This window comes from Alexandromys fortis, unplaced genomic scaffold (assembly GCF_014885135.2).
Source record: "Alexandromys fortis isolate MF-2015 unplaced genomic scaffold, M_Fortis_MF-2015_v1.1 scaffold_282, whole genome shotgun sequence".
Classification (NCBI taxonomy): Eukaryota; Metazoa; Chordata; class Mammalia; order Rodentia; family Cricetidae; genus Alexandromys; species Alexandromys fortis.
Genome location: NW_026068199.1, coordinates 1,448,881 through 1,474,143, shown reverse-complemented (window position 1 = coordinate 1,474,143; position 25,263 = coordinate 1,448,881). Strand labels below are relative to the sequence as shown.

Here is a 25,263-nt window from a genome sequence, read left to right as displayed (position 1 = left end):
CACACAGTTCTCTAACTGTGTGCTTTAGAATGTAAGAATAATTAGGTATACAAAGAATATGGGTCACCACCTCACAGAAGGTTGGATGTCTCTATAAGAAATAGAGACTTCACAATTGACTCACCTGCTGAGATTTATGCTTTTTAGATTTTGACCTTACTTGGACCAATCTCAAATACTCAGATGGATACCTGGCAAGACTAGGTAGATGAAGTTTAGAAGTATCAGTTTCTATGTGGCAGAAACTAAAGAACTTCTCATTCAATGCCTCATTGGAATGACTAATGGTACAGACATTTGACATGGCCTTGATTGAGAGCAGTTATGATGTATACAGTACTGTGCATGCTGTGTCTCAAGCAGTCATGAGATTATTCATTAAGATGAACAGTCACTGGATGATAGGAAAATATCTGATATTAAAGTCTTGAAGGTAGAGTTCCTTTATTGGATTATATTTGGTGTCATCAATGTCATAGTGCTTAGAGGATCTCAGATGCCCAAATCTAGTATTTTAAGAAATATTCAACATATAGAAAAATTTCTGAACAATTTTCTGCTGTGTAAATAAATCTAGACTTTTATATAAAATTCAAATACAGACAATGATGGGGAAGAAACTAATTATCAATGGAAATTAGTGATTGCTACAAAGCACATGGATATCATCGCATACTAATATTGATAACATATCAGTCCTTAGTTATTAATGACCTCGTGTTGATAAGATGAACACTCCTTTGTTAATTGTCACATATGTGGTAAGTTACTAAAGGTGATGTTTTCCGTAAGTTTCTTTATTAACTGATTATTCCTCCATGTAGACTCTGGAGACCTCACATATAATTCTGAGAGTAATTACGGAAGAAACTGTGTTGTGATTTAATTTTCTGCATACATGCATATTCCTTTATGTGAATGGAGATTTCTCACTTTTTATGCATGTATGTTAGTGTGTTTCTTTGTATCTGGGTCTATAGATGTGTTGCTATATTATATGTGTGTGTGTGTGTATTTGGTGTATGTATGCTTCAGTATAGTTGCATCTCTATCTGTTTTTAGAAGTCAGCATAAATTTGCCTTATATCTATGTGTTTTTTATGTATATCTGCCTTTGAGTGTTTGTCAATACATGTGTCTTCATGTGCCTATGTGTATGTTCTTCATATTTCTTTATATGTGCTTACAAACATGTATATCTGTGTTGCCATGTATGTTTGTATGTCTGTTATTATGTCTTTGTATATGTGCATAAATTTCTCTATGTCATTATCTCATTGTGTAGTTATTTGTATCCATGTATTTCTCCCTGTATGTATTTATCTGAGAACATGAATGTATGTGTGTCTATCTATCTCTTTTGCATATCCTCTTTCTGTTTCTTTGGGTTTTATATGTCTCTCTGTCTACACATGCCACTGTGTTTATCTCTGTGTCATTGCACAAATGGGTGAGTATGTATAAATGAGTATGTTGCTGTAATATGCATTTATTTCTCTATGGATGTGAGTATCTCTGTGTGTATCAGTTTCTGTGTTTATGTGTGTGCACTTTAGATTTATGCTGAAGCAGCTCAACTGAAGAAGATGCAGCTGTAACATTAGGTCCATGGAAAGGCTGCAACCCATGGAAAGAAATAACAAGCCACTAAAGTAGACATGAAAATATGCAAAAGAGGAAACTGCTTCAAGATGTGAGGGAATGGGGCTGCCTTTAGGAAGAGCTGGTCAGTGATAAGACAGCAACTAGTGTTTTTTTTTATTAAAAATTCCTGCCTGCTCCCCTCCTCCCTTTTCCCTCCACCCCCACCCCACTCCTCACTCCTCACTCCGTTCCCCCTCCCTCTCCAGTCCAAAGAGCAATCAGAGTTCCCTGTCCTGGGGGCAGTCTAAGGTCCTCCCCCCTCCATCCAGGTCTAGGAAGGTGAGCATCCAAACAGGCTAGGCTCCCACAAAGCCAGAACATGAAGTAGGATCAAAACCCAGTGCCATTGTCCTTGGCTTCTCAGCAGCTCTCATTGTCCACCATGTTCAGAGAGTCCAGTTTTATCCCATGCTTTTTCAGTCCCAGTCCAGCTGGCCTTGGGGAGCTCCCAATAGATCAGGCCCACCATCTCAGTGGGGGGTGCCCCCCTCGCGGTCTTGACTTCCTTGTTCATGTTCTCCCTCCTTCTGCTCCTCATTTGGACCTTGGGAGCTCAGTCCATTGCTTCAATGTGGGTCTCAGTCTCTATCTCCATCCATCACCAGATGAAGGTTCTATGGTGATATGCAAGATATTCATTAGTATGGCTGTAGGATTGGGCCATTTCAGGCTCTCTCTCTTCAGCTGCCCAAGGACCTATTTGGGGCATATCTCTCTGGACCTTTGGGAACCCCTCCAGAGTCAAGGCTCTTGCCAACCCTAAAATGGCTCCCTTAATTAAGATATATACTTCCCTGCTTCCATGTCCATCCTTCCTTTATCCCAACCATCCCATTCATCCAAGCTCTCCCCATCCTCCCCTTCTCACATTTTTCTCCCCATCTTCCCTTTCCCCCATCCCACCCCAACCGCCAGTTCCCAATTTTTGTCCAGCAATCTTGTCTACTTCCGATATCCAGAAGGATAACTATATGTTTTTCTTTTGGTTCACTTTCTTATTTAGCTTCTCTAGGATTGCGAATTATAGGCACAATGTCCTTTATTTATGGCTAAAATCCAAATATGAGTGAGTACAGCCCATGTTTGTCTTTATGGGTCTGGGTTTCCTCACTCAGGATAGTGTTTTCTATTTGCATTCATTTGCATGCAAAATTCAAGATGTCATTGTTTTTTATCGCTGAGTAGTACTCTAATATGTAGATATTCCACATTTTTTTCATCCATTCTTCCATTGAAGGGCCGCTAGGTTGTTTCCAGGTTCTGGATATTACAAATAATTGCTATTAATAATAATACAAATATTATTCATAATAAAATAAACATAGTTGAACAAATGCTTTTGTAGTATGATAGGGAACCTCTTGGGTATATTCCCAAGAGTAGTATTGCTGAGTCCTGGGGTTGGTTGATCCCGAATTTCCTTAGAAACCACCACATTGCTTTCCACTGTGATTGCACAAGTTTGCATTCCCACCAGCAATGGATGAGTGTACCCCTTACTCTATATCTCTCCAGCAAAGGCTATCATTGCTGTTTTTGATTTTAGCCATTCTTATGATGGTATCTCAAAGTTGTCTTGATTTGCATTTCCCTGATCACTAAGGAAGTTGAGCATGACCTTAAGTGTCTTTTGGCTACTTGAATTTCGTCTATTGAGAATTCTCTGTTCAGTTCAGTGCCCCATTTTTTAATTGGGTTAATTAGAATTTTAAAGTCTAGTTTCTTGAGTTCTTTATATATTTTGGAGATCAGACCTTTGTCTCTTGCGGGGTAGGAGAAGATCTTCCTCCAGTCAGTAGGTGGCCTTTTTGTCTTAGTGACAGTGTTCTTTGCTTTACAGAAGCTTCTCAGTTTCAGGAGGTCCCATTTATTCAATGTTACCCTTAATGTCTGTGCTGCTGGGGATATACGTAGGAACTGGTCTCCTGTGGCCATATTTTGTAGAGTACTTCCCAGTTTCTCTTCTATCAGGTTCAATGTGTTCAGACTGATATTGAGGTCTTTAATCAATTTGGACTTGAGTTTTGTGCATGGTGATAGATATGGATCTATTTGCATTCTTCTACAGGTTGACATCCAGTTTTGCCAGCACCATTTGTTCAATGTGCTTTCTTTTTTCCATTGTATACTTTTAGCTCCTTTATTGAAAATCATGTGTTCATAGGTTTGTGGGTTAAATTCTGGGTCTCTATTCAATTTCATTGGTTGACTTCTCTGTTTTTATGCCAATATCAAGCTGTTTTCAATGCTGTAGCTCTGTAATAGAGTTTGAAGTCAGGAACGGTAATGCCTCCAGACGATCCTTTATTTTATAAGATTGTTTTTGCTATTCTGGTTTTTTTTGTTCTTCCATATAAAGTTTATTATTGTCCTCTCAAGGTCTGTGAAGAGTTTTGATGGGATTTTCATGAGGATTGCATTGAATCTATAGTTTGCTTTTGGGAGAATTGCCGTTTTTACTCTGTTGATCCTCCCAATCCAAGAGCAAGGGAGATCCTTTAATTTTCTGGTATCCTCTTCAATTTCTTTCTTCAATGCCTTAACGTTCTTGTCAAACAGATCTTTCACTTCCTTGGTTAGAGTTACCCCAAGATATTTTAAGCTGTTTGTGGCTATCGTGAAAGGTGATGCTTCTCTGATTTCCCTCTCTGCTTCCATATCCTTTGTGTATAGGAGGGCGACTGATTTTTTTGGAGTTGATCTTGTATCCTGCCACATTACTAAAGGTGTTTATCAGCTATAGGAGTTCTTTGGTAGAGTTTTTGGGGTCGCTTATGTATACTATCAGATCATCTGCAAATAACGAAAGTTTAACTTCTTCCTTTCCAATTGGAATCCCCTTGATCCCCTTATGTTGTCTTATTGCTATTGCTAGAAGTTCAAGCACTATATTGAAGAGGTATGGAGGGAGTGGACAGCTTTGTCTTATTCCTTATTTTAGTGGGATGGCTTTGAGTTTATCTCCTTTTAATTTGATGATAGCTGTCGGCTTGCTGTATATAGTTTTTATTATATTTAGGTATGACTCTTGTATCCCTAAACTCTCCAAGACTTTTATCATAAAGGAATGTTGAATTTTGTCAAATGTTTTTTCAGCATCTAATGAAATGATCATATGGTTTTTTTCTTTCAGTTTATTTATATGATGGATTACATTGATAGATTTGCATATGTTGAACCAGCCCTGCATCTCTGAGATGAAGCCTACTTGATCATAATGGATAATTTTTCTAATGTGTTCTAGCATTCAGTTTGCCAGTATTTTGCTGAGAATTTTTGCATAAATGTTCATGAGTGATATAGGCCTTGTCGATCTTGTTGATTTTCTCCAAGTACCAACTTTTTGTTTCTTTGATTCTTTGGATTGTTCTGTGTTTCTATTCTGTTGATTTCTGCCCTCAGTCTGATTATTTCCAGTCTTCTTCTTCTCCTGTGGGTGTCTGCTTCTTTTTTTTTCTAGAGCTTTTAGGTGTGCTGTTAAGTCTCCAATGTGTGCTTTTCTGTTTCTTTATGTGGGCACTTAGTGCTATAAACTTTCCTGTTAGTACTGCTTTCATAGTGTCCCATAGTTTTGAGTATGTTGTCTCTTTATTTTCATTAATTTCAAGAAAGACTTTAATTTCTTTCTTTATTTCTTCCTTGACCCAGGAGTGGTTCAGTAGTTGACTATTCAGCTTCCATTAGTTTGTTGGCTCTGGGGGTAGCCTTGTTGTTGAATTCTTACTTTAATCTGTAGTGATCTGATAAGACACATGTTGTCACTAAGATTTTTTTGTATCTGTGGAGGTTTTCTTTGTTACCGAGTATGTGGTCAATTATCGAGAAGGTTCCATGAGCTGCAGAAAAGAAAGTATATTCTTTCCTATTTTGGTGGAATGTTCTATAGATGTTTGTTAGGGCCATTTTATTCATTGCCTCCATTAATTCTCTTTTTTCTCTATTAGGTTTCTATCTGATTGACCTGTCCATTGGATAAAGAGAAGTGTTGAAGTCTCCTACTATTAGTGTGTGTGGTTTGATGTCTGCCTTGAATTCTAGTAATGTTTCTTTTACATAAGTGTGTGCTTTTATATTAGGGGCATAGATATTCAGGATTGAGACTTCATCCTGATGAATTGTTCCTCATATGAGTATAAGATGTCTCTCTCCATCTCTTCTGACTGATTTTAGTTTGAAGTCAGATTTGTTAGAAATTAGTATGGCCACACCTGCCTGTTTTTAGGTCCATTTGCTTGAAAAACCTTTTCCTAATCCTTTGCTCTGAGTAGATGTCTGTTTTTGTGGTTGAGGTGTTTCTTGTAAACAGCAAAATGTTGGATCCTGTTTTCATATCCAATCTCTTAGCCTGTGGCTCTTAATAGGTGAATTGAGTCCATTGATATTAAGTGATATTAATGACCAGTGGTTGTTGACTCCAGTTATTATTATTTTTTCGTTGTAGAGTTTGTGCGTTTCCCTTCTTTGAGTTGTGCTGGTGAAGGGTCACTAGATGTCTGAGTTATTATAGGCACTGTTGGCAATTTTGGATTCCTTGGGTTGTGATTTTCCTTCTACTACTTTCTGTAAGGGTGGATTTGTGGCTACGTATTATTTAAATTTGTTCTTATCCTGGAACATTTTGTTTTCTCCATTGATAGTGAATGATAGTTTGTCTGGGCATAGTAGTCTGGGCTTGCCTCCATGGTTTCTTAGTTTCTGGAGTACCTTTATCCAGGACCTTCTGGCTTTCATGGTTTCCATAGAGAAGTCAGGTGTAAGTCTGATAGGTTTACCTTTATAAGTTACTTGACCTATTTCCTTTGTGGCTCTTAATATGCTTTCTTTAATCTGTATGTTTTGTGTTTTGATTATTATAGGGCAATGGTATTTTTTTGATCCAGACTATTTGGTGTTCTGTATGCTTCTTGAATATTCATAGGAATATCTTTCTTTATGTTGGTTAAGTTTTCTTCCATAATTTTGTTAAATATATTTTCTGGACCTTTGAGCTATAATTCTTCTCTTTCTTCTATCCCTATTATTCTTAGGTTTGGTCTTTTTATTGTGTCCTATATTTCCTTAATGTTTTATGATGAGATTTTTTTGGATTTGCTGTTTTCTTTCATCAGTGTGTTTATTTTCTCTTTGGTGTCTTCAGAATCTGAGATTCTTTCTTCTATCTCTTGTATTCTATTAATTATGCTTGTTTCTGTAGTCTCTGTTCGTTAACCTAGATTTTCCATATCCAGCTTTCCCTCGGTTTGTGTTTTCTTCTTTGCCTCCATTTCAGTTTTCAATTCTTGAACTGTTTCCATTACCTGTTTGATTTTTTTCTTGGTTTTCCAGAGTATCATTTACGTATTTACTCATTTCCCCAAACTTTTTGTTATACTTGTCATCCATTTCTCTAAGGGCATTTTTTATATTTATTTATTTATTATGTATACAATATTCTCTCTGTGTGTATGCCTGCATGCCAGAAGAGGGCACCAGACCCCCATTACAGATGGTAGTGAGCCACCATGTGGTTGCTGGGAATTGAACTCAGGACCTTTGGAAGAGCAAGCCAGCCCCCTATAAGGGCATTTTACATGCTGTTTAAGGGACTCTATTGCTTTCATGATGTCAATTTTTTCCCCTTCTTCTGGGTTAGGGTGTTCAAGACCTTCTGTTGTAAGATCACTGGGTTCTGGTGTTTTCATGTTGTTTTTCAGATTGGTGGAGGAATTCTTGCCTTGGCACCTGCCCATCCCTTTCTTTAAATGCTATCCTATGGATCTTATGTAACAGGATCAGGTTCCCTTGTTGGCAAGGGACCTCGCTGACAAAAGGCCTACCTTGTTGCAGGCAGGCTATTGAAGCAAAGCAACTCCTGCCCACCCCATTGCCCTCAGCACCCAGTCCAATCTCCCAAACAGGCTGAGCTGGTGGATCCCTTGGCCCTGCAGAAGGGAGGAAGAAAGGAGGAGGTTCCTGGGTGCAAACTGGGACGGGTTAGGGAGAGTGGGGTCCTAGCAGAGGTGAGCAGCCCCTGCCCAATGACCGGGGAGTGAAGGGGGTAGGGGAATGTCCGTGCTCTATTTCCAGGCTCCTGCCCTGGGTCAAGAACAGACTCACCACTCTGATGGGTCCCCCAGAACAGTATCAGGTTTCCTTGCTGGCCGGGAACCTCGCTGACAAAAGGCCTACCTTGCTGTAGGCAGGCTATTGAAGCAAAGCAACACCAACACCCCCACCCCCGCTTGCCCTCAGCACCCTGTCCCAGTGCCTAAACAGGCTGAGCTGGCAGATCCTGTGGTCCTGCCTAGCACTAGTGTTATACTTGGAGTTACTTTGCCTGTCAACTTTAAGGCCTGTTGTCTTTGGTCTCTGAGAATAGGCAATAGCTAGGAACTCTTGTAAAAGGACTGAAAGCAAGAGAGGAAAAGCCAGCTGTCGAGGCAGTCACTAAAGTAGCTTCAAAGCCCAGGGTGACTGGCTTACTCTTGATTCTGTGCCCAGAGTTTTTAGCTAATTATTTTTTATCAATAAAAATTCACAAGTCAACTATCAACCTAAGAGCCTGAACAATCAGAGTAGTAGTGCAAAAGCAACAAATGCCCAGATATCTCTTCTCTCTTCATCCAAAAGAGTCAAATTCCTCTCTAGTGTCCCACTAATTACTTCCTTTGAGTATCTGTCCTCTCTCCTGCAAAACTTCTGTGGTTAATTTTGATCAGCTAGTAACTAGCTACACCCTCCAACTCAGCACAAACTTTATCATCACTCTTTGGAACATTGAATATAATATAATAGTTTGAACGTAATCAAAATGCAGATTCCTGGGACATACTGACAGCACAAACTCTGGCTATAGAGCATTTCAATGGTATTTTTTGGGTCCAGGTGTTTGTATACTTACTCAGAGTTGGAAGGAAAGTGACTGAGACTATGCCTGTGGCTTGGCACTTCATGCCTGGGCAGGTGGCAAGATCAGGTCTACTAGGCTTGCACAGGTGGAAAAGCATGGCAGATTCCCACTGCTATACACTGAGATGTTTCCAGGTTTCACAGTGCTCTGCAAGGCAGGTTTGGCTGTTACTCAGATAAAAAAATGTTTATGTGCTGCACGCTCGTTGTCAGGTTTGGAGTGCTGATCATGACTCCTGCCTGGTGGCCACAGAGGTAGCAGGATTGGTGCTTCCATCATTTTAAAAATAGAGAGAGGTAGAGCCAGCATCCAGAGCAGCTGCAACCAAGCTACTTACCATTTTAAAAGCTCTTCAAGACAGTAGAGAATTACAGATAATGCAATAAGGACACATGCAGACATAGAAGTACTCTAAATGGGTCACAATGTTGGATAAATATATGTAGGCTTGGAAAAGAGAAAAAAAAGCAGTATAGAGAGTTGAAAAAGAAGTTTAAAGAGTCTTTAAAAAGACAGAATACAGACAGTCCATAGATTAAAAGGAGTAAAGAAAAATAAGCCACAAAAAGATGGAAAATTTATAGAGAATCTGGATTATGCATATTGTATTTTCTTTGAATTTTTTGACTGTGAAGGAGGTAAGTACAGAGAGACATTTCATAGTATGGGATGCTAAGCTAAACCAAAATGTATATAATAAATGTATCATGACTTCCAAATTTTCATCTAAGCATATATTGCTTTAGAAAAGAGGTTCTTCTCTTGTCTCCACTGAGATTGTGTCCACTATGAATTACTGCCAGACTGGTGTGGTATGATGGAACAAGACCCGCTGAAAGGTTGCTGTCAACACCACGAAGAAAATACTTCACCCAATAAACAGCAGGAAGCACTTTAGAGAGAAATAAAAATTATGAACATTTTTATAAATGTTTCTTTAATATAAGGGTGATATGATATAGAGATAATTTGCCTTGATATGGATCTTGGTTTATTGATATAAACATAAGGTCAATTTTGTTATATGTATATGTATTTCTGATCTTTACTAAGGTATTCTATTTGTATAGCTCATTCAAAATGTAATGTATAATTAAGAAATATAGATTAATAGGTAATCATCTATAATAGTCAAAATTGTAGTCATTTTAGTTAGATATTCTAGATATAGAGAATATTTCAGGTAGACAGGTATTCTGCAAATCTTTCAGAGATCTTCAGAATATGGCATTTAAAATGTTTTGAATACTTAGGACTTTTCCTGACAGTGAGACATATCTGCTCCTGGCAGCATCAATCTACTTCAAAAGAAAGATGGCAATTTAAAAGGCTCCTTATGGAGATTGTTAGATAAAATGAACATACAGGATCCCCAAAGAATTGACTGCTGAACTTGCTGAAATGTGAGATGATCCTTCAGGTTTCCTGCTTCATGTAAGTGTCTAGGAGAAATTCTGCAGGATAAAGAAGAAAGTGACTGACAAACTGCCAACATAGTTAGAACTGTCTTTGAAATTGTCTGTTTAATAGAAAATCTGATGGATACTCTGGGCCTGTAGGCTGAATATGGATGCCCCAGTAGTAAAAAGAACTTTGGGTGACTGTCCAGACAGTGAGAAGTCTCTGTCAATTTTAGAGTTTTGCAAGTTGCTTACAATGCACCTCCTGTTAACTTTGGTAATATTATATCCTTCTGGAGTCTTTGATGGGATTGAACAATAGATAGAAAGTAGATATAAATATTTCAATTGTAGTTTTTGCTTGATACCTGTTTTGTTATATGTAATTTTACTATGTTAAAAGAAAAGCCTTCCTTTCTATTTAAACAGAAAAGGGGAGGTAATCTGGGAGTCTCTTCTGTATGATGTGATTGCCATTAACGAATAAAGAAACTGCCTTGGCCTGTTGATAGGTCAGAACTTAGGTAGGTGGGGAAAACAGAATAAAATGCTGGAAGGAAGAAGACAGAGTCAGAGGGACACCATGGATTCACTACCAGCATAGACAGAGGCACTGACACTTTGCTGGTAAGCCACTGTCACGTGGCAATGCACAAATTAATGGAGATGGGTTAATTAATATGTAAGAGTTAGCCAATAAAAAGCTAGAGCTAATGGGCATAGCAATGATTTAATTAACACAGTTTCTGTGTGGTTATTTCGAGTCACAGTGCTCGATACAAAAAAGCATCTCCTCCTACATCCCATTGGCAGTGCAGGTTCTAAAGAGCAAACTAAATACATGATTAGAGAGATGGTATAAGAACATCAATTCCTAGTTTACATTTGCTTAATCAATAATAAATAATAATAAAAAATACTTCTTTGCAGCTACTACTAGATTATAAAATGAGCAAAAAATGAATAAAAAAGAAATCAAAGATAAAGCAGAAAAAAATCAATCAACAAAGGTTATTGATCTGTAAGAACAGAGGATTATGGAAGGATAAAATGTTTTAGATATCAATATACAGCTTGCCTTCTCATTATTCATGATTGTTTGGGAAGAGGAAGAGTGATAGGTCTTATGTAGTAAATGAAATGAATCACACAGGTCTGGTGTTCTCTCTGGATTTTGTTAAATATTTAAAAATCAACACTTACCATATAAATGACCTGTGGTTCTATGCTGAACTGGATAGTTTTGGAATATTAGAATTTAGAAATTTTATGGATGTGGTTTGATTATCGGTTCTCAAAACAATGGAAGCACAAGATTTGGTTAAAGATTCTGTATCTGCCACAGATGAAGCATATGTCCAACTTTCATGCTGTTTGGAATTGAATTGCTCTAAATATAAAGCTGATTTCCATGGCATGAACTTTGTAATACTATGATCAGTGTGTAGCTATTAATTCTCAGTTTATGAGTCCTTTGAAAGAATAATACAAGTCGCACGTAATAAATACCCTGAAAACATTTCTAAAGGCATTAGCATAAACAGATTGATGAGAATGTCATAGGACCAAATTTTCTCAAAATGGCATCCACTCAGAGGCTTTAATTTCTACAAAGATGAGTACTATCATGAAACTACCTGAATTTGTCTCATATACATTCATCACATAGACTTCAGACTTCACATGCAGTGTCTCTGAGAAGAGTGTTGAAGATCTCAGTTAATGTGTAAGGAAACACCTTCAAAAAGAAGGAATCAGAAATGCACAAGAATCTATCTTTTTCCACAGAAATAACAGTACTTGGGAATACGCGAACACCTATTTTATAAACTTATATGAAAGGTATTTCACAATTACACTGCCAAGGCATACAGCTAGGGGAAAAAACTATTTTCCTCTTTTTGTGACCAATATTCCACTTTATTTTGGCCAGTTTCATTCATTCCACGTGTTTTTGGAGAAGAAAGTAGAATGAAGACTAGGATGGAGTCTTGGTGGCAGTTTGCCCCTTCTCACTTGCAGTAGTGTACTGGCCTGTGGAAAAAGAGATATTCAACAATATTCTGAATATGCAATAACTTCCTTTGTATGTTGTATGAAGTATCACCATGAATATTTCATGAGGGCTAGATGATGAAATCCAGAACAATGGTATGAATTTTCTGCCCTGGTTTCACAACCTGCACACCCATAAGCAACCCCAAATTCTTTAAAATAATCAATGCTTTTTTGCTACTTTTAATTTGTTCAAAAGGGTTCTGTTTTAATCACAATTATCCTCCTATTTAACAAAACTGGATGTTGACTGAAGAAAGGACTCTCTACAGTGTTCCATTATATATATATAGATAGATAGATAGATAGATAGATAGATAGATAGATAGATATAGATATAGATATAGATATAGATATAGATATAGATATAGATATAGATATCCACTTCACAGTTTCTGTAGCACTGTAGCAGGAGATGACTTAGTAAATAAAACCCCATTCTATTTCAGTTATTATCATTCTAAGTGGGCCCAAGTAAATACCATAGATTACAATCAACTGATGGACATTCATCAATGTGTAGGTCCTAAAGCATGTGCTAGAGCAACTACTACTTGTGACACACCTAGCTGTGGAGAATTTTCACATAGATATACAGTTACTCTCTTGAATGATCTTCATGTGGTCCCATTATCCCAAAACTGCATCAAGTATGGAAGTAAGACACTGGTCCATTGTGAACATCAGATGTGTTCCTATTTCTCCATACATCATTTACCTACATGTATAATCACTGTCCTTTAATTTCAAAGTCCACTTCTTCACTCTAGTTTTGATCAAAAAATAATTATGGACTGTGAATTATATGCTTGCACTCTGAAAAGTATGATTGTCACTTCCCTTGTCACTTACTTGATTGAAAGCCCTGGTGTGTGATAGTTAGCAAGACATTAGAGAGGAAATAGAGCAGTTACATATTAGCACATCTTTGCCATTATTTTAAAAAGAAATGTATTGTTTCTTTGTATTTAATTGTTTATTTTCTGACACGTATTCCCCATGTACCTCTTATATTTGCTTTCAGTAATTTTGCTAATTATAACTCTTTATTTTATCAACATGGGGACTACAGACATTTTATTTTTTCGTATTGTTAATAGTTGTTATCAAACAGAAATTTACTCCACTGGGACACTCTAACTGCTCAAGGGATTCATGTATCTTAATGCTTGGGGGAAAGGAATTGGTGTTTGGGATTCACAAGATGTATTATCAAATTCCTGTTGTGTGTTATTAAAATTTTCAATGACACTTTTTCTGTATGGTAATAAAAATATTCAAAAATTATTTTTATTTGAAAATACATAAAGGCATCTAGTAGTACCAATATCTAAGTTGGAAATAGATTTATTTTACTCTGAGTGTATCATTTAGAATGAAGTATGATTGATGTTCATTGGTCAGATTATATGAAATGACTAGGAAGTGACAGAAGTTACTGCTCTTTCCAAAAATAAAACAAATTGGTATTATTCACTACCAACTTGTTTATTACCCACTTTTATTACAGAAAGCCTCATAAACATTTTCCTCACATTTTATGGTTTATCGTCTTATATTTTACAAAGAGGTTAAACTGGCATATACAAATTAATGTAGCATATTATTGATGTGATAATAAAACTGGAAAGGTAATCAAAGCAGTTTTGTAGTATAAAAAATATATTGGTCAGATATCTCCAGTTCGAATATATGACATTCTCTGTAAACATAAAGTAGGTGAAGAGTATTTAACAGGTATTAATTACATGGCCATAATCTCTGCAATAAAAACCTGGAGCTGGTGTATCTTTGTGCTTATGAGATCAGTCTAATTTGTAGCAAATGTTTGTTCAAAACCTTGGAATCCATTCTCTATTTATTACCCATATTAACATTAATACTGTCCATGTATATGAGTGAAAACATACATACAGCTTTACCAATTCATCGCTGGCATTTAAATTTATTAAATATAAATCTTAAGAAAAGATTTTACACCTCCATTAGATAAATCAGAAATAAAGGAATAACACAATGATCAAGGGCATATGTTAACTATAATGCCAACTGATTATAAAGAATTGAAAGCATAAGAGCCAAACATTGCCCATACTATTGTACACTGAACAGGCATTATTTGACACTTTTATCAAATTCAGTTAATTTCATAAGAAAATATGATAAACTCAGGTTCACATGTCACTTGAATTTTTCACATTGATCGATGATTTCAAGATGAATACATGAATAGATTTATTGTTTGATTAAAGCCTCTGTCTTTGTCTTTATTTTTAGAGTAAGCACTCAAAAATCAAAAATTGAAAATACATTCTTTGAAAGGTGCTGATGTCTTACTTTAGTTATGGAATATTCATTCTGATGAACTTTTAAAGCTTACCACAAGCTTCCATCTACTTACATTATTCCAATCCTACAGCATAGGTCATTTGTATCAGTATTGGCAATGGTTGGGAATACTGTACAGCTAAAAATAGTATACCTATTGACTACTCAGCATCATATGTAGATCTTTGTTCATTATAATCACGATACCCTTTTTCAGAACAACAAAACACATCCAGTTTGCTTTGGCCTTAGCTTTTTCCATGGATGAAGTCAACAGGAATCTTGATCTTTTACCAAATTCATCATTCATAATTCAATGCCTAGGTGGTGGTTGTACAAGTGGAACAAAATTCTATAGTCACTCGCAGTTTTCTGAAGAATTAAATGATATTCCCAATTATATCTGCTACGACCAGACTATGTGTATAGTGGTGCTTACAGGACCAAACTTGGCAACATCTGTAGTGGTTGGGACCATCCTCAACCTCTTGATGCCTCAACAGGTGAGATTTTGTGTTTTGACTTTGCAAGAAATTCTGACTCTGATGTTATAAGTCCTAGATGCTAAGAAGATTGTGACAAGGATACTACCATCAAATCTGTGTTAATCAGTATAGTTCAAAGTTATTATTCAGTCTTGATGGGACTTCATTTCCTTTTTTGAAACTGAAATGAGGGAAGAAGTAACAGATATTTTAAGGAACTCCTGGCTGAAAGTGTGTTTACAAGTTCTTATGAGTGTGTGCTACCTCATGCTGCTCCCTGTGTTGTAGATCCTTCAGATTACCTATGGACCTTTCCATCCCATCCTGAGCAATCGTGAACAATTTCCCTCTCTGTATCAGATGGCTGCCAAGGACACATCTTTAGCCCTGGCCATGATCTCTTTGATATTTTACTTCAACTGGAACTGGATTGGACTGGCTATCTCAGACAATGATCAGGGTACTCAATTTCTCACACGTTTGAGAAAAGAGATGGAAAAACTTACAGTCTGCTTTGCCTTTGTGAGTATGATCCCAGTCAAGATGGATTTATTCTTGTTAAGAGCTGAAGTGTATTATAACCAAATAGTGACATCATCCACAAATGTAGTTATCATTTATGGTGACCCAGACAGTGCTCTAGCTGTGGGCTTTAGAAAGTGGGAATCTCTAGGTTTACAGAGAATATGGGTCACCACTTCACAGTGGGATGGCACTACAAGAAAGAATGACTTTCCATTTAATATATTCAATGGAAAAATTACTTTTGCATACCACCATGCTGAGATATCTAGTTTTAAAACTTTTGTCCAGACATTGAACCCTCTCAAATACACAGACGAATTCCTGGCAAGGCTGGAGTGGATGAACTTGAAATGCAATGTCTCAGCTTCTATGTGTAATACCCTGAAGAATTGCTTATCCAATGCCTCATTGCAATGGTTAAAGGTACAGACTTTTGACATGGCCTTTAGTGAGGAGAGTTATGACATATATAATGCAGTGTATGCTGTGGCCCATGCCCTCCATGAAATGCTTCTTCAGCATGTATACAATCAACCAATGGATAATGGCAAAGGACGTTATGCTTACTGCTTGAAGGTAGTGTTTCTTCTTTTGGATGAAATTTGATGTCATCAATTTAAAAGTCTTTAAGTGTCTTGAAATGTCCCAATTTACTGGATTAGGAAATATTTCATAAAACAGAAATATTTTTGGAATTTTTTTCCTGTGGTGATGTAAATATGGGTGCTGGTATAAATCTTAATGCAAAAGCCATGGTGTGGAAGGCACAATTTGTTAAGGAAGTACACTGATTTTGTTTCAGACTACCTTACTATCACCACACCTCTTCGAAAAACTTTAAGCCTACGTCCTTCCTCCTCAATCCTCTTCTTTATGAAAAGATGAATCCTTGTAAATTTATTGTCTAATATGTGATAATCAATTTATGAGATGATTTTTCACATTCGTTCGAAACTGATTCTGCTCACACTGTAGGCTATGGGGACCTCATTCACATTCTGAGTGAAAGTAATTACACAGTAAACAATGCCATTCTTCAGTTAAGGACATACATTTGTATTCATATGTATGAATATATGGTTCTTCTTGTGTGTGCTTGTATGTTCCTGTGTTTGTAGGTTTCGCTGTTTGTTTCTGTGTTAATATATATATTCTAAATATACATATTATATATAATGTATTTAAATATAATAATATAATATAAATACATATATATAAAGGTTCTGTATATCTGCATATCTATCAGTATGTGGAACTCAACATAAATTTGTCTGTGTCAATGTCTTTCTGTATAGGAGTTTGTTTCTGTAAATAACTTTCTATGTATTTTCTTCAGTGCATGTGTTCATATCTGTTGATCTCATAATGCTTGAACATATGTATATCATTTTTTCTGTGTGTCTGTCTGTCTGCCTCTCTCAATCAGTATATGAGCATAAATCCATCAATATCAATATCTCTCTGTGTAGGTGTTTTGTTTGTGTTTCCCTGTGTGTATTTGTAATTTAATATGTGATCCATTTTTGGCCCTGTTTATGTGTTTCTCAGCTTTCTGGTTTTTTTGTGTGTCTGTTTTGGTGCATATGTTACACTGTAGCTTTGTTTTAATGTGTGAGTGTTGGCATTTGTGTTTATGTCTGTATAAGATGTATGTAGATGCATTATGTATGTCTATATGGAAGTGCATCTCTGACTCTCTCTCTCTGTCTTTCTCTCTCATGCTCTTTGCGTGTGTGTGTGTGTGTGCGTGTGTGGTGTGTCTTTCAGCTGCACTCCTTTCTGAGGAAAATACGCTTCACTAATCCAGTTGGAGACAGAGTGATTATGAACCAGAAAGAAAAACTTCAGGAAGAATATGGCATTTTTCAGATTTGGAATTTACCACATGGCCTTGGACTTAAGGTGAAAATAGGAGAGTTTAGCTCATATTTTCCATATGGGCAACAGCTGCATATATATGAAGACATGATAGAGCGTGCAACAGGAAGTAGACAGGTGGGTCTGACTTAACTGCATTCCTTTGCATTACACAGCAGTAACAAGAACAATGGGATTGATTTATGCTGTCTTGTAACCAACTACAAATAAATAGTCCCATTACAAAGAAATTCCTGGCTTCCTATATTATGTTTCTTTTCTTTTTTTTTCTTTATTTATTTTTTATTAAAAATTTCTGCCGCCTCCCCGCCTTCTATTTCCCCCCTTCCCACAATCCCCTCCTACTCCCTCTTTAGTCCAAAGAGCAGTCAGGGTTCCCTGCCCTGTGGGAAGTCCAAAGTCCACCCCCCTCCATCCAGGGCTAGGAAGGTGAGCATCCAAACAGATGAGGCTCCCACTAAACAAGAAAATACAGTAGGATCAAAATCCAGGGCCATTCTCAATCAGCCATCATTGACCGGCACGTTCAGAGAGTTGGTTTGATCCCATGTTTTTTAGTCCCAGTCCAGCTGGCCTTGGAGAGCTCCCGTTATATCAGCCCCACCGACTGAGTGGGTGGGTGCACCCTCACGGTAATGATTTCCTTGCTCATGTTTTCTCTCCTTCTGCTCCTCATTTGGACATTCCTCAGTCCGGTGCTCCAATGTGAGTCTCTGTCTCTATCTCCATCCATCGCCACACAAATGTTCTATGGTGATATGCAAGATATTCATCAGTGTGGGTATAGGATCAGGCCATTTCAGGCTCCCTCTCCTCAGCTGCCCAAGGAACTAGCTGGGGACATCTCCATGGAAACCTGGGAACTCCTCTAGAGTCACATCTCTTGCCAACCCTAAAATGGTTCCTTTAATTAAGATATATACTTCCCTGCACCCATATTCACCCTTCCTTTATCCCAAACATCCCATTCTCCAAAGCTCTCCCCATCCTTCCCTTCTAACTTTTCTCTCCCCATCTCCTCTTTTCCCCATTGTACCCCCAACCCCAAGTTCCCAATTTTTGACCAGCAATCTTGTCTGCTTCCAATATCCAGCAGGATAACTATATATTTTTCTTTGGGTTCACCTTCTTATTTAGCTTCTCTAGGATCACAAATTATAGGCTCAATGTCCTTTATTTATGGGGAGACACAATTATGAGTGAGTACTTCCCAGGTTCATGTTTTTGGGTCTGGGTTATCTCACTCAGGATAGTGTTTTCTATTTCCATCCATTTGCATGCAAAATTAAAGATATAGTTTTTAACACTTAGTAGTACTCTAATATGTATATATTCCACACTTTATTATTCATTCTTCCATTGAAGGGCATCTAGGTTGTTTACAGGTTCAGGCTATTACAAATAATGCTGCTATGAACATAGTTGAACAAATACTTTTGTAATATGATAGGGCATCTCTTGGGTATATCCCCAAGAGTTGTATTGCTGGACCCTGGGGTAGGTTGATCCTGAATTTCCTAAGAAACCACCACATTGCTTTCCAAAGTGATTGCATAAGTTTGCATTCCCACCATCAATGGATGAGGGTACCCCTTCCTCCACAGCCTCTCCAGCAAAGGCTATCATTGGTGTTTTTGATTTTAGCCATTCTGACAGGTGTAAGATGGTATCTCAAAATTGTTTTGACTTTTATTTCCCTGATCGCTAAGGAGGTTGAGCATGAGCTTAAGTGTCTTTTGGCCTTTTGAACTTCTTCTGTTGAGAATTCTCTGTTCAGTTCAGTGCCCCATTTTTAATTGGGTTTATTAGCATTTTAAAGTCTAGTTTCTTGAGTTCTTTATATATTTTGAAGATCAGACTTTTATCTGTTGCGGGGTTGGAGAAGATCTCCCAATCAGTAGGTTGCTTTTTTGTCTTAGTAATAGTGTCCTTTTCTTTACGGAAGCTTTTCAGTTTCAGGGGGTCCCATTGATTCAACTTTGCCCTTAATGTCTGTGCTGCTGGGGTTATATGTAGAAAGTGTAGAAAGGGGTCTCCTGTGCCCATATGTTATAGAGTACTTCCCACTTTCTCTTCTATCAGGTTCAGTGTGTTCAGACTGATAATGAAGTCTTTGATCCATTTGGACTTGAGTTTTTGGCATGGTGATAGATATGGATCTATTTTCATTCTTCTACAGGTTGACATTCAGTTGTGCCAGCACCATTTGTTGAAGATACTTCTTTCTTCCAGTGTATACTTTTAGCTGCTTTATCGAAAATCATGTATTCATAGGTTTGTGGGTTAAAATCCAATTCTTCTATTCGATTCCATTGGTCGACTTCTCTGTTTTTATGCCAATACCAATCTGTTTCAGTACTGTAGCTCTGTAATAGAGTTTGAAGTCAGGGATGGTAATGCCTCCAGAAGTTTCTTTATTGTATAAGATTGTTTTGGTCATTCTGGGTTTTTTTTTTCATATAAAGTTGAGTATTGTTCCCTCAAGGTCTGTGAAGAATTTTGATAGGATTTTAATGGGGATTGCATTGAATCTATAGTTTGCTTTTGGGAGAATTGCCATTTTTACTATGTTGATCCTCCAAATCCAAGAGCAAAAGAGATCCTTCCACTTTCTGGTATACTCTTAAATTTCTTTCTTCAAAGACTTATTAAAGTTTTTGTCAAATAGATCTTTCACTTCCTTGGTTAGAGTTACCCCAAGATACTTTAGCCACAAAGATGCTTTTTGTGGCTTTCCTGAAAGGTGATGCTTCTCTGATTTCCCTCTCCTTTATCCTTTCTGTATAGGAGGGCAACTGATATTTTTGGAGTTGATCTTGTATCCTGCCACATTACTAAAGGTGTTTATCAGCTGTAGGAGTTCTTTGGTAGAGTTTTTGGGGTTGCTTATGTATACTATCATATCATCTGCAAATAACAAAAGTTTAACTTCTTCCTTTCCAATTGGAATCCCCTTGATCCACTTATGCTTTCTTATTGCTATTGCTAGAACTTCAACACTATATTGAAGAGGTATGGAGAGAGTGAACATCCTTGTCGTGTTCCTGATTTCAGTGGGATGGCTTTGTGTTTCTCTCCGGTTAATTTGACGTTAGCTGCCGGATTACTCTAAATAGATTTTATTATATTTAGGTATGACACTTGATTCCCTACTCTCCCCAAGACCTTTATCATAAAGGGATGTTGAATTTTTTCAAATGCTTTTTCAGCATCTAATGAAATGATCAAAGGGTTTTTTTTTCTTCAGTTTATTTATATGATGGATTACATTGATAGATTTGTGTATGTTGAAGGAGCCCTGCATCTCTGGGATGAAGCCTACTTGATCATAATGGATAATTTTTCTAATGTGTTCTTGGATTCGGTTTGCCAGTATTTTATTGAGAATTTTTGCATCTATGTTCATGAGTGAGAATGGCCTGTAATTCTCTTTCCTGGTTTAGTCTTTGTGTGATTTGGTATCAGGGTAATTGTAGCTTCATAAAAGGAATTTGGAAATGACTCTTCTGTTTCTATATTGTGAAATACAAGAAGGAGTATAGGTAATAGGTCTTCTTGGAAGTTCTATTAGAATTCGTCATTGAAACCATTTGGTCCTGGACTTTTCTTGGTAGGGAGATTTTTGATAACAGCTTCTAAATTTTTGCCACTAACATGTCTATTTAGATTGTTCACCTGGTCTTGGTTTGACTTTGATATATAGTATTTATCTTAAAAAATGTCCATTTCTTTAAAATTTTCAAATTTGTGCCATACAGGCTTTTGCAGTAAGATCTAAAGATTCTCTGAATTTCTTCTGTTTCTGTGGTTATGTCCCCCTTTTCATTTTTGATCTTATTAATTTGCGTGTTCTCACTGTGTCGTTTGTGTAGTTTAGATAGGGGTTCATCAATCATGTTGATTTTCATCAAGAACCAGCTTTTTGTTTCATTGATTCTTTGGATTGTTTTCTGTGTTTCTATTTTGTTGATTTCAGCCCTCAGTTTGATTATTTCCAGTCTTCTACTCCTCCTGGGTGGGTCTGCTTCTTTTTTTTTTCTAGAGCTTTCAGGTGGGCTGTTAAGTCTCAAATGTGTGCTTTCTTCATTTTCTTTACGTGAGCACTTAGTGCTATGAACTTTCCTCTTAGGACTGCTTTCATAGTGTCCCATAGGTTTGAGTATATTGTGTCTTTATTTTCATGAAATTCAACGAAGACTTTAATTTCTGTCTTTATTTCTTCCTTGATCCAAGTGTGGTTCAGTAGTTCACTCTTCAGTTTCAATGAATTTGTAGTCTCTGGGGGTAGCATTGGTTTTGAATTCTAACTTTGGTCCATGATGATCCGATAAGACACAGGTGGTTACTAGTATTTTTTGTAACTGTGGAAGTTTGCTTTTTTACTGAGTATGTGGTCAGTTTTCGAGAAGGTTCCATGAGCTGCAGAGAAGAAGGTATATTCTTTCCTCTTTTGGTGGAATGTTCTATAGATTTCTGTTAAGTCCCTTTGCTTCATTACCTCCATTAATTCTCTTTCTTCTGTATTAGGTGTCTGTCTGATTGACCTGTCCATTGGTTAGAGAGGAGTGTTGAGGTCTCCTACTATTAGTGTGTGTGGTTTGATGTCTGCCTTGAGTTCTAGTAATGTTTCTTTTAAATAAGTGATTGCTTTTACATTAGGGGCATAAATATTCAGGATTGAGACTTCAACCTGATGAATTGTTCTTTTTATGGGTATAAAATGTCCATCTCCATCTCTTTTGATTGATTTTAGTTTGAAGTCAATTTTGTTAGAAATTAGTATGGCCACACCTGCTTGTTTCTTAAGTTCATTTTCTTGTAAAACCTTTTCCCAACCCCTTACTCTGAGTAGATGTCCGTCTTTGTGGTTGACATGTATTTCTTGTAAACAGCAAAATGTTGGATCCTGTTTTCATATCCAATTTCTTAGCCTGTATCTTTATATAGGTGAATTGAGTCCATTGATATTAAGTGATAATAATGACCAGTGGTTGTTGACTCTGGTTATTGTTATTATTATTATTATTTTTGGTAATACAGTTTGTGTGTTTCCCTTCTTTGAGTTATGCTGGTGAAGGGTTGCTAGATATCTGAGTTAATGTAGGCAGTGTTGGTAATGTTGGATTCCTTGGGTTGTGATTTTCCTTCTATTTCTTTCTATAAGGCTATATTTGTGGCCACATATTGTTTATATTTATTCTTATCCTGGAATATTTTGTTTTCTCCATTGATAGTGAATGATAGCTTGGCTAGGTATAGTAGTCTGGGTTTGCATCCATGGTCTCTTAGTTTCTGTAGTACATCTATCCAGGACCTTCTGCCTTTCATGATTTCCATAGAGAAGTCCAGTGTTAATCTGATAGGTTTACCTTTATAAGTTACTTGACCTTTTTCCTTTCCAACTCTTAATATTCTTTCTTTAATCTGTATGTTTTGTGTTTTGATTATTATATGGCGAGGGGATTTTTTTTATCCAGTCTTTTTGGTGTTCTGTATGCTTCTTGAATATTCAAAGGAATATCTTTCTTTATGTTGTGAAAGTTTTCTTCCATAATTTTCTTAAATATATTTTCTGGGCCTTTGAGCTGCAATTCTTTTCCTTCTTCTATCTGTATTATTCTTAGGTTTTGTCTTTTTATTGTGTCCCATATTTCCTGAATGTTTTGTGATGAGAATTTGTTGGATTTGCTATTTTCTTTGATCAGTGTGTTTATTTTCTCTATGGTGTCTTCAGCATCTGAGATTCTTTCTTCTACTCTTGTAATCTGTAGGTTATTTTTGTCTATGTAGTTCCTGTTCGTTTACCCAGATTTTCCATCTCCAGCCTTCCCTTGGTTTATGTTTACTTCCTTACCTCCATTTCAGTTTTCAATTCTTAAACTGTTTCCATTACCTGTTTGATTTTTTTCTTGGTTTCCTAGTGTATAATTTACGGATTTCCTCATTTCCTCAAGCTTTTTATTATAATTTTTATCCATTTCTATAAGGGGATTTTTTACATGCTATTTAAAAGACTCTATCGCTTTCATAATGCCAATTTTTTTTCCCACTTCTTCTGGATTAGGATGTTCAAGTCCCTCTGTTGTAAAATCATTGGGTTTTGGTGTTTTCATGTTGTTTTTCAGATTGATGGAGGAATTCTTGCCTTGGTGCCTTTCCATCTCTTCCTTCAAATGCTATCCAATGGATCTTATGTAACAGGATCAGGTTCCCTTGCTGGCCAGGGACCTCGCTGACAAAAGGCCTACCTTGCTGCAGGAAGGCTATTGAAACAAAGGAATTCCCACCCAACTTGTTGCCCTCACTACCCCATCCCAGTGCCCAAATAGACTGAGCTGGTGAATCTTATGCCCCTGAGGAGGGGAGGAAGAAGGGAGGGGGTTTCTGGGTCCAAGCTGGGATGGTTTAGGGAGAGAGAGAGGCCACGGCAGAGGGGAGCAGCCCCTGCAGAATGACCAGAAAGCTTAGGGGGTTGAGGAATATCTGTGCTCCATTTCTGGGCTCCTGCCGCGGGTCAAGAACACAGTCATCCCTCTGGTGGGTCTTCTGGAACAGAATCAGGTTCCCTTGCTGGCCAGGGACCTCGCTGACAAAAGGCCTACCTTGCTGCAGGCAGGCTATTGAAACAAAGGAACTCTTGCCCACCCAGGTGCCCTCACCACCACCCCCTATATTATGTTTGTACATTTACCTTTTTGATGTTACATTTTATTAATACTTTAAGGATTTCAGATATGCATACAATGAATTTTTATCATTGCAGAATATCGTTCTGATTTTTAATATATAATGTATAATGACTGTTACTACTATGCTATATTATTTCTAGTAAATAGAACCACTTTTTCTTGGTACAATTCTGATAGCTAGACAGTGTTTGTTGTCCTTCTTGTGGAACACTTGACAGATGTTAAAGACTGAGGGTAAATCTAAGGGAAGAAAAATGTAAACACATACAAATCATTAATGTTTATTACATAATTGTTATTAAGTATCTTTAGCAACAGATACTAAATTGTCAACATCTTGAACAATATATTAAGGTAATATTTTCATAACCCTATGAATTATAACTTTATTCATTTTTCTTTCTTTATGATTTTAAGTTGATATGGGTGCTTTTCTTTGTATGTATATCTGTGCAACACTGCTATCTGTGGTGACAATGGATGCATATCTGGTAAAGTAATTGCTAACTAGAGGAACATTGCTTGGTCCTGTAAACTCTTTCATATTTTACTCAAAGCAAAGCATGTATGTCTAGCAACCTTATCTCTTTGGGGAGGAAATATGGGTAGTAAAATAATGGCTTTTTGATATTTATAAATGATTAATTCCATAGTGGGTCTAATGTATGCTGTAAGCGTGAATTCTGATGTGAATGGTTATAAGATATCTAATTCAAACTTCTCCAGTATTATGTGGGTCAAAATTTAAATGAGTTAATTTCAGGAAAAATCATCAAGCTAGATCTTAAGTTGTATTACAAATTCCAGATAGCATAAAATCTACAAAATAATATTATATCTCAGAGTGATGAGGAGAATTACTCTCAGGAAATAAAACATATGAACTGAAGGTATAGCCACTAACCGACATATCCATTCAGGGAGCAACAATGATTATTCAAGTATGCACTTTCCAAGCCAAATTGAGCATTGCAAAAATATCTATTGGAGGATACAGAAGATTATGAACCCTGCAACCAGTGCTGATGTCCCATGTAGCCAAATTTCATGCAAAAACAAATTAACAAAAAATAAGTCTTCAAGCAAACACAACTACAAATATTATAGTCATAGTCTATAATGAGAGTACGTTCAATGACATACTAGAAAGATACAAAAAAGGATAGTAACAAAATTCAAGAACATCAAACAAGACATAAATCACTTATAAAAAGGCAATGAAATCATAAATACCATACCATAAGGAACTGAGTGAGCATGTGATAGATACTTTCCAAATGGTAGAAAAATTATAAAAAATATTCAGGCTAAAATATGTAAAGGAAACAAAAAAGAAATCCAATAAATATCTCAAAAGTTTTTCTCATAAG

The 25,263-nt window shown here is 36.8% G+C and overlaps 1 protein-coding gene across 8 annotated transcripts in view; it reads left to right on the top strand.

Annotated features, from left to right (window-relative positions):
• Nucleotides 1-25,263, top strand: part of LOC126493056 (vomeronasal type-2 receptor 116-like) — a 42,495-nt gene that overhangs the window by 4,214 nt on the left and 13,018 nt on the right. For 3 of the 8 annotated variants that reach the window (XM_050129821.1, XM_050129818.1, XM_050129816.1), the window contains 3 exons: nucleotides 14,534-14,819; nucleotides 15,090-15,902; nucleotides 17,094-17,321. In XM_050129821.1, coding sequence (XP_049985778.1) covers nucleotides 14,534-14,819; nucleotides 15,090-15,902; nucleotides 17,094-17,321 — 1,327 coding nt within the window. Of the gene's footprint in view, nucleotides 1-14,523; nucleotides 14,820-15,089; nucleotides 15,903-17,093; nucleotides 17,322-25,263 lie in introns of those variants that run through there. The other 5 variants (XM_050129820.1, XM_050129817.1, XM_050129823.1 and 2 more) reach the window with 3 other exon arrangements.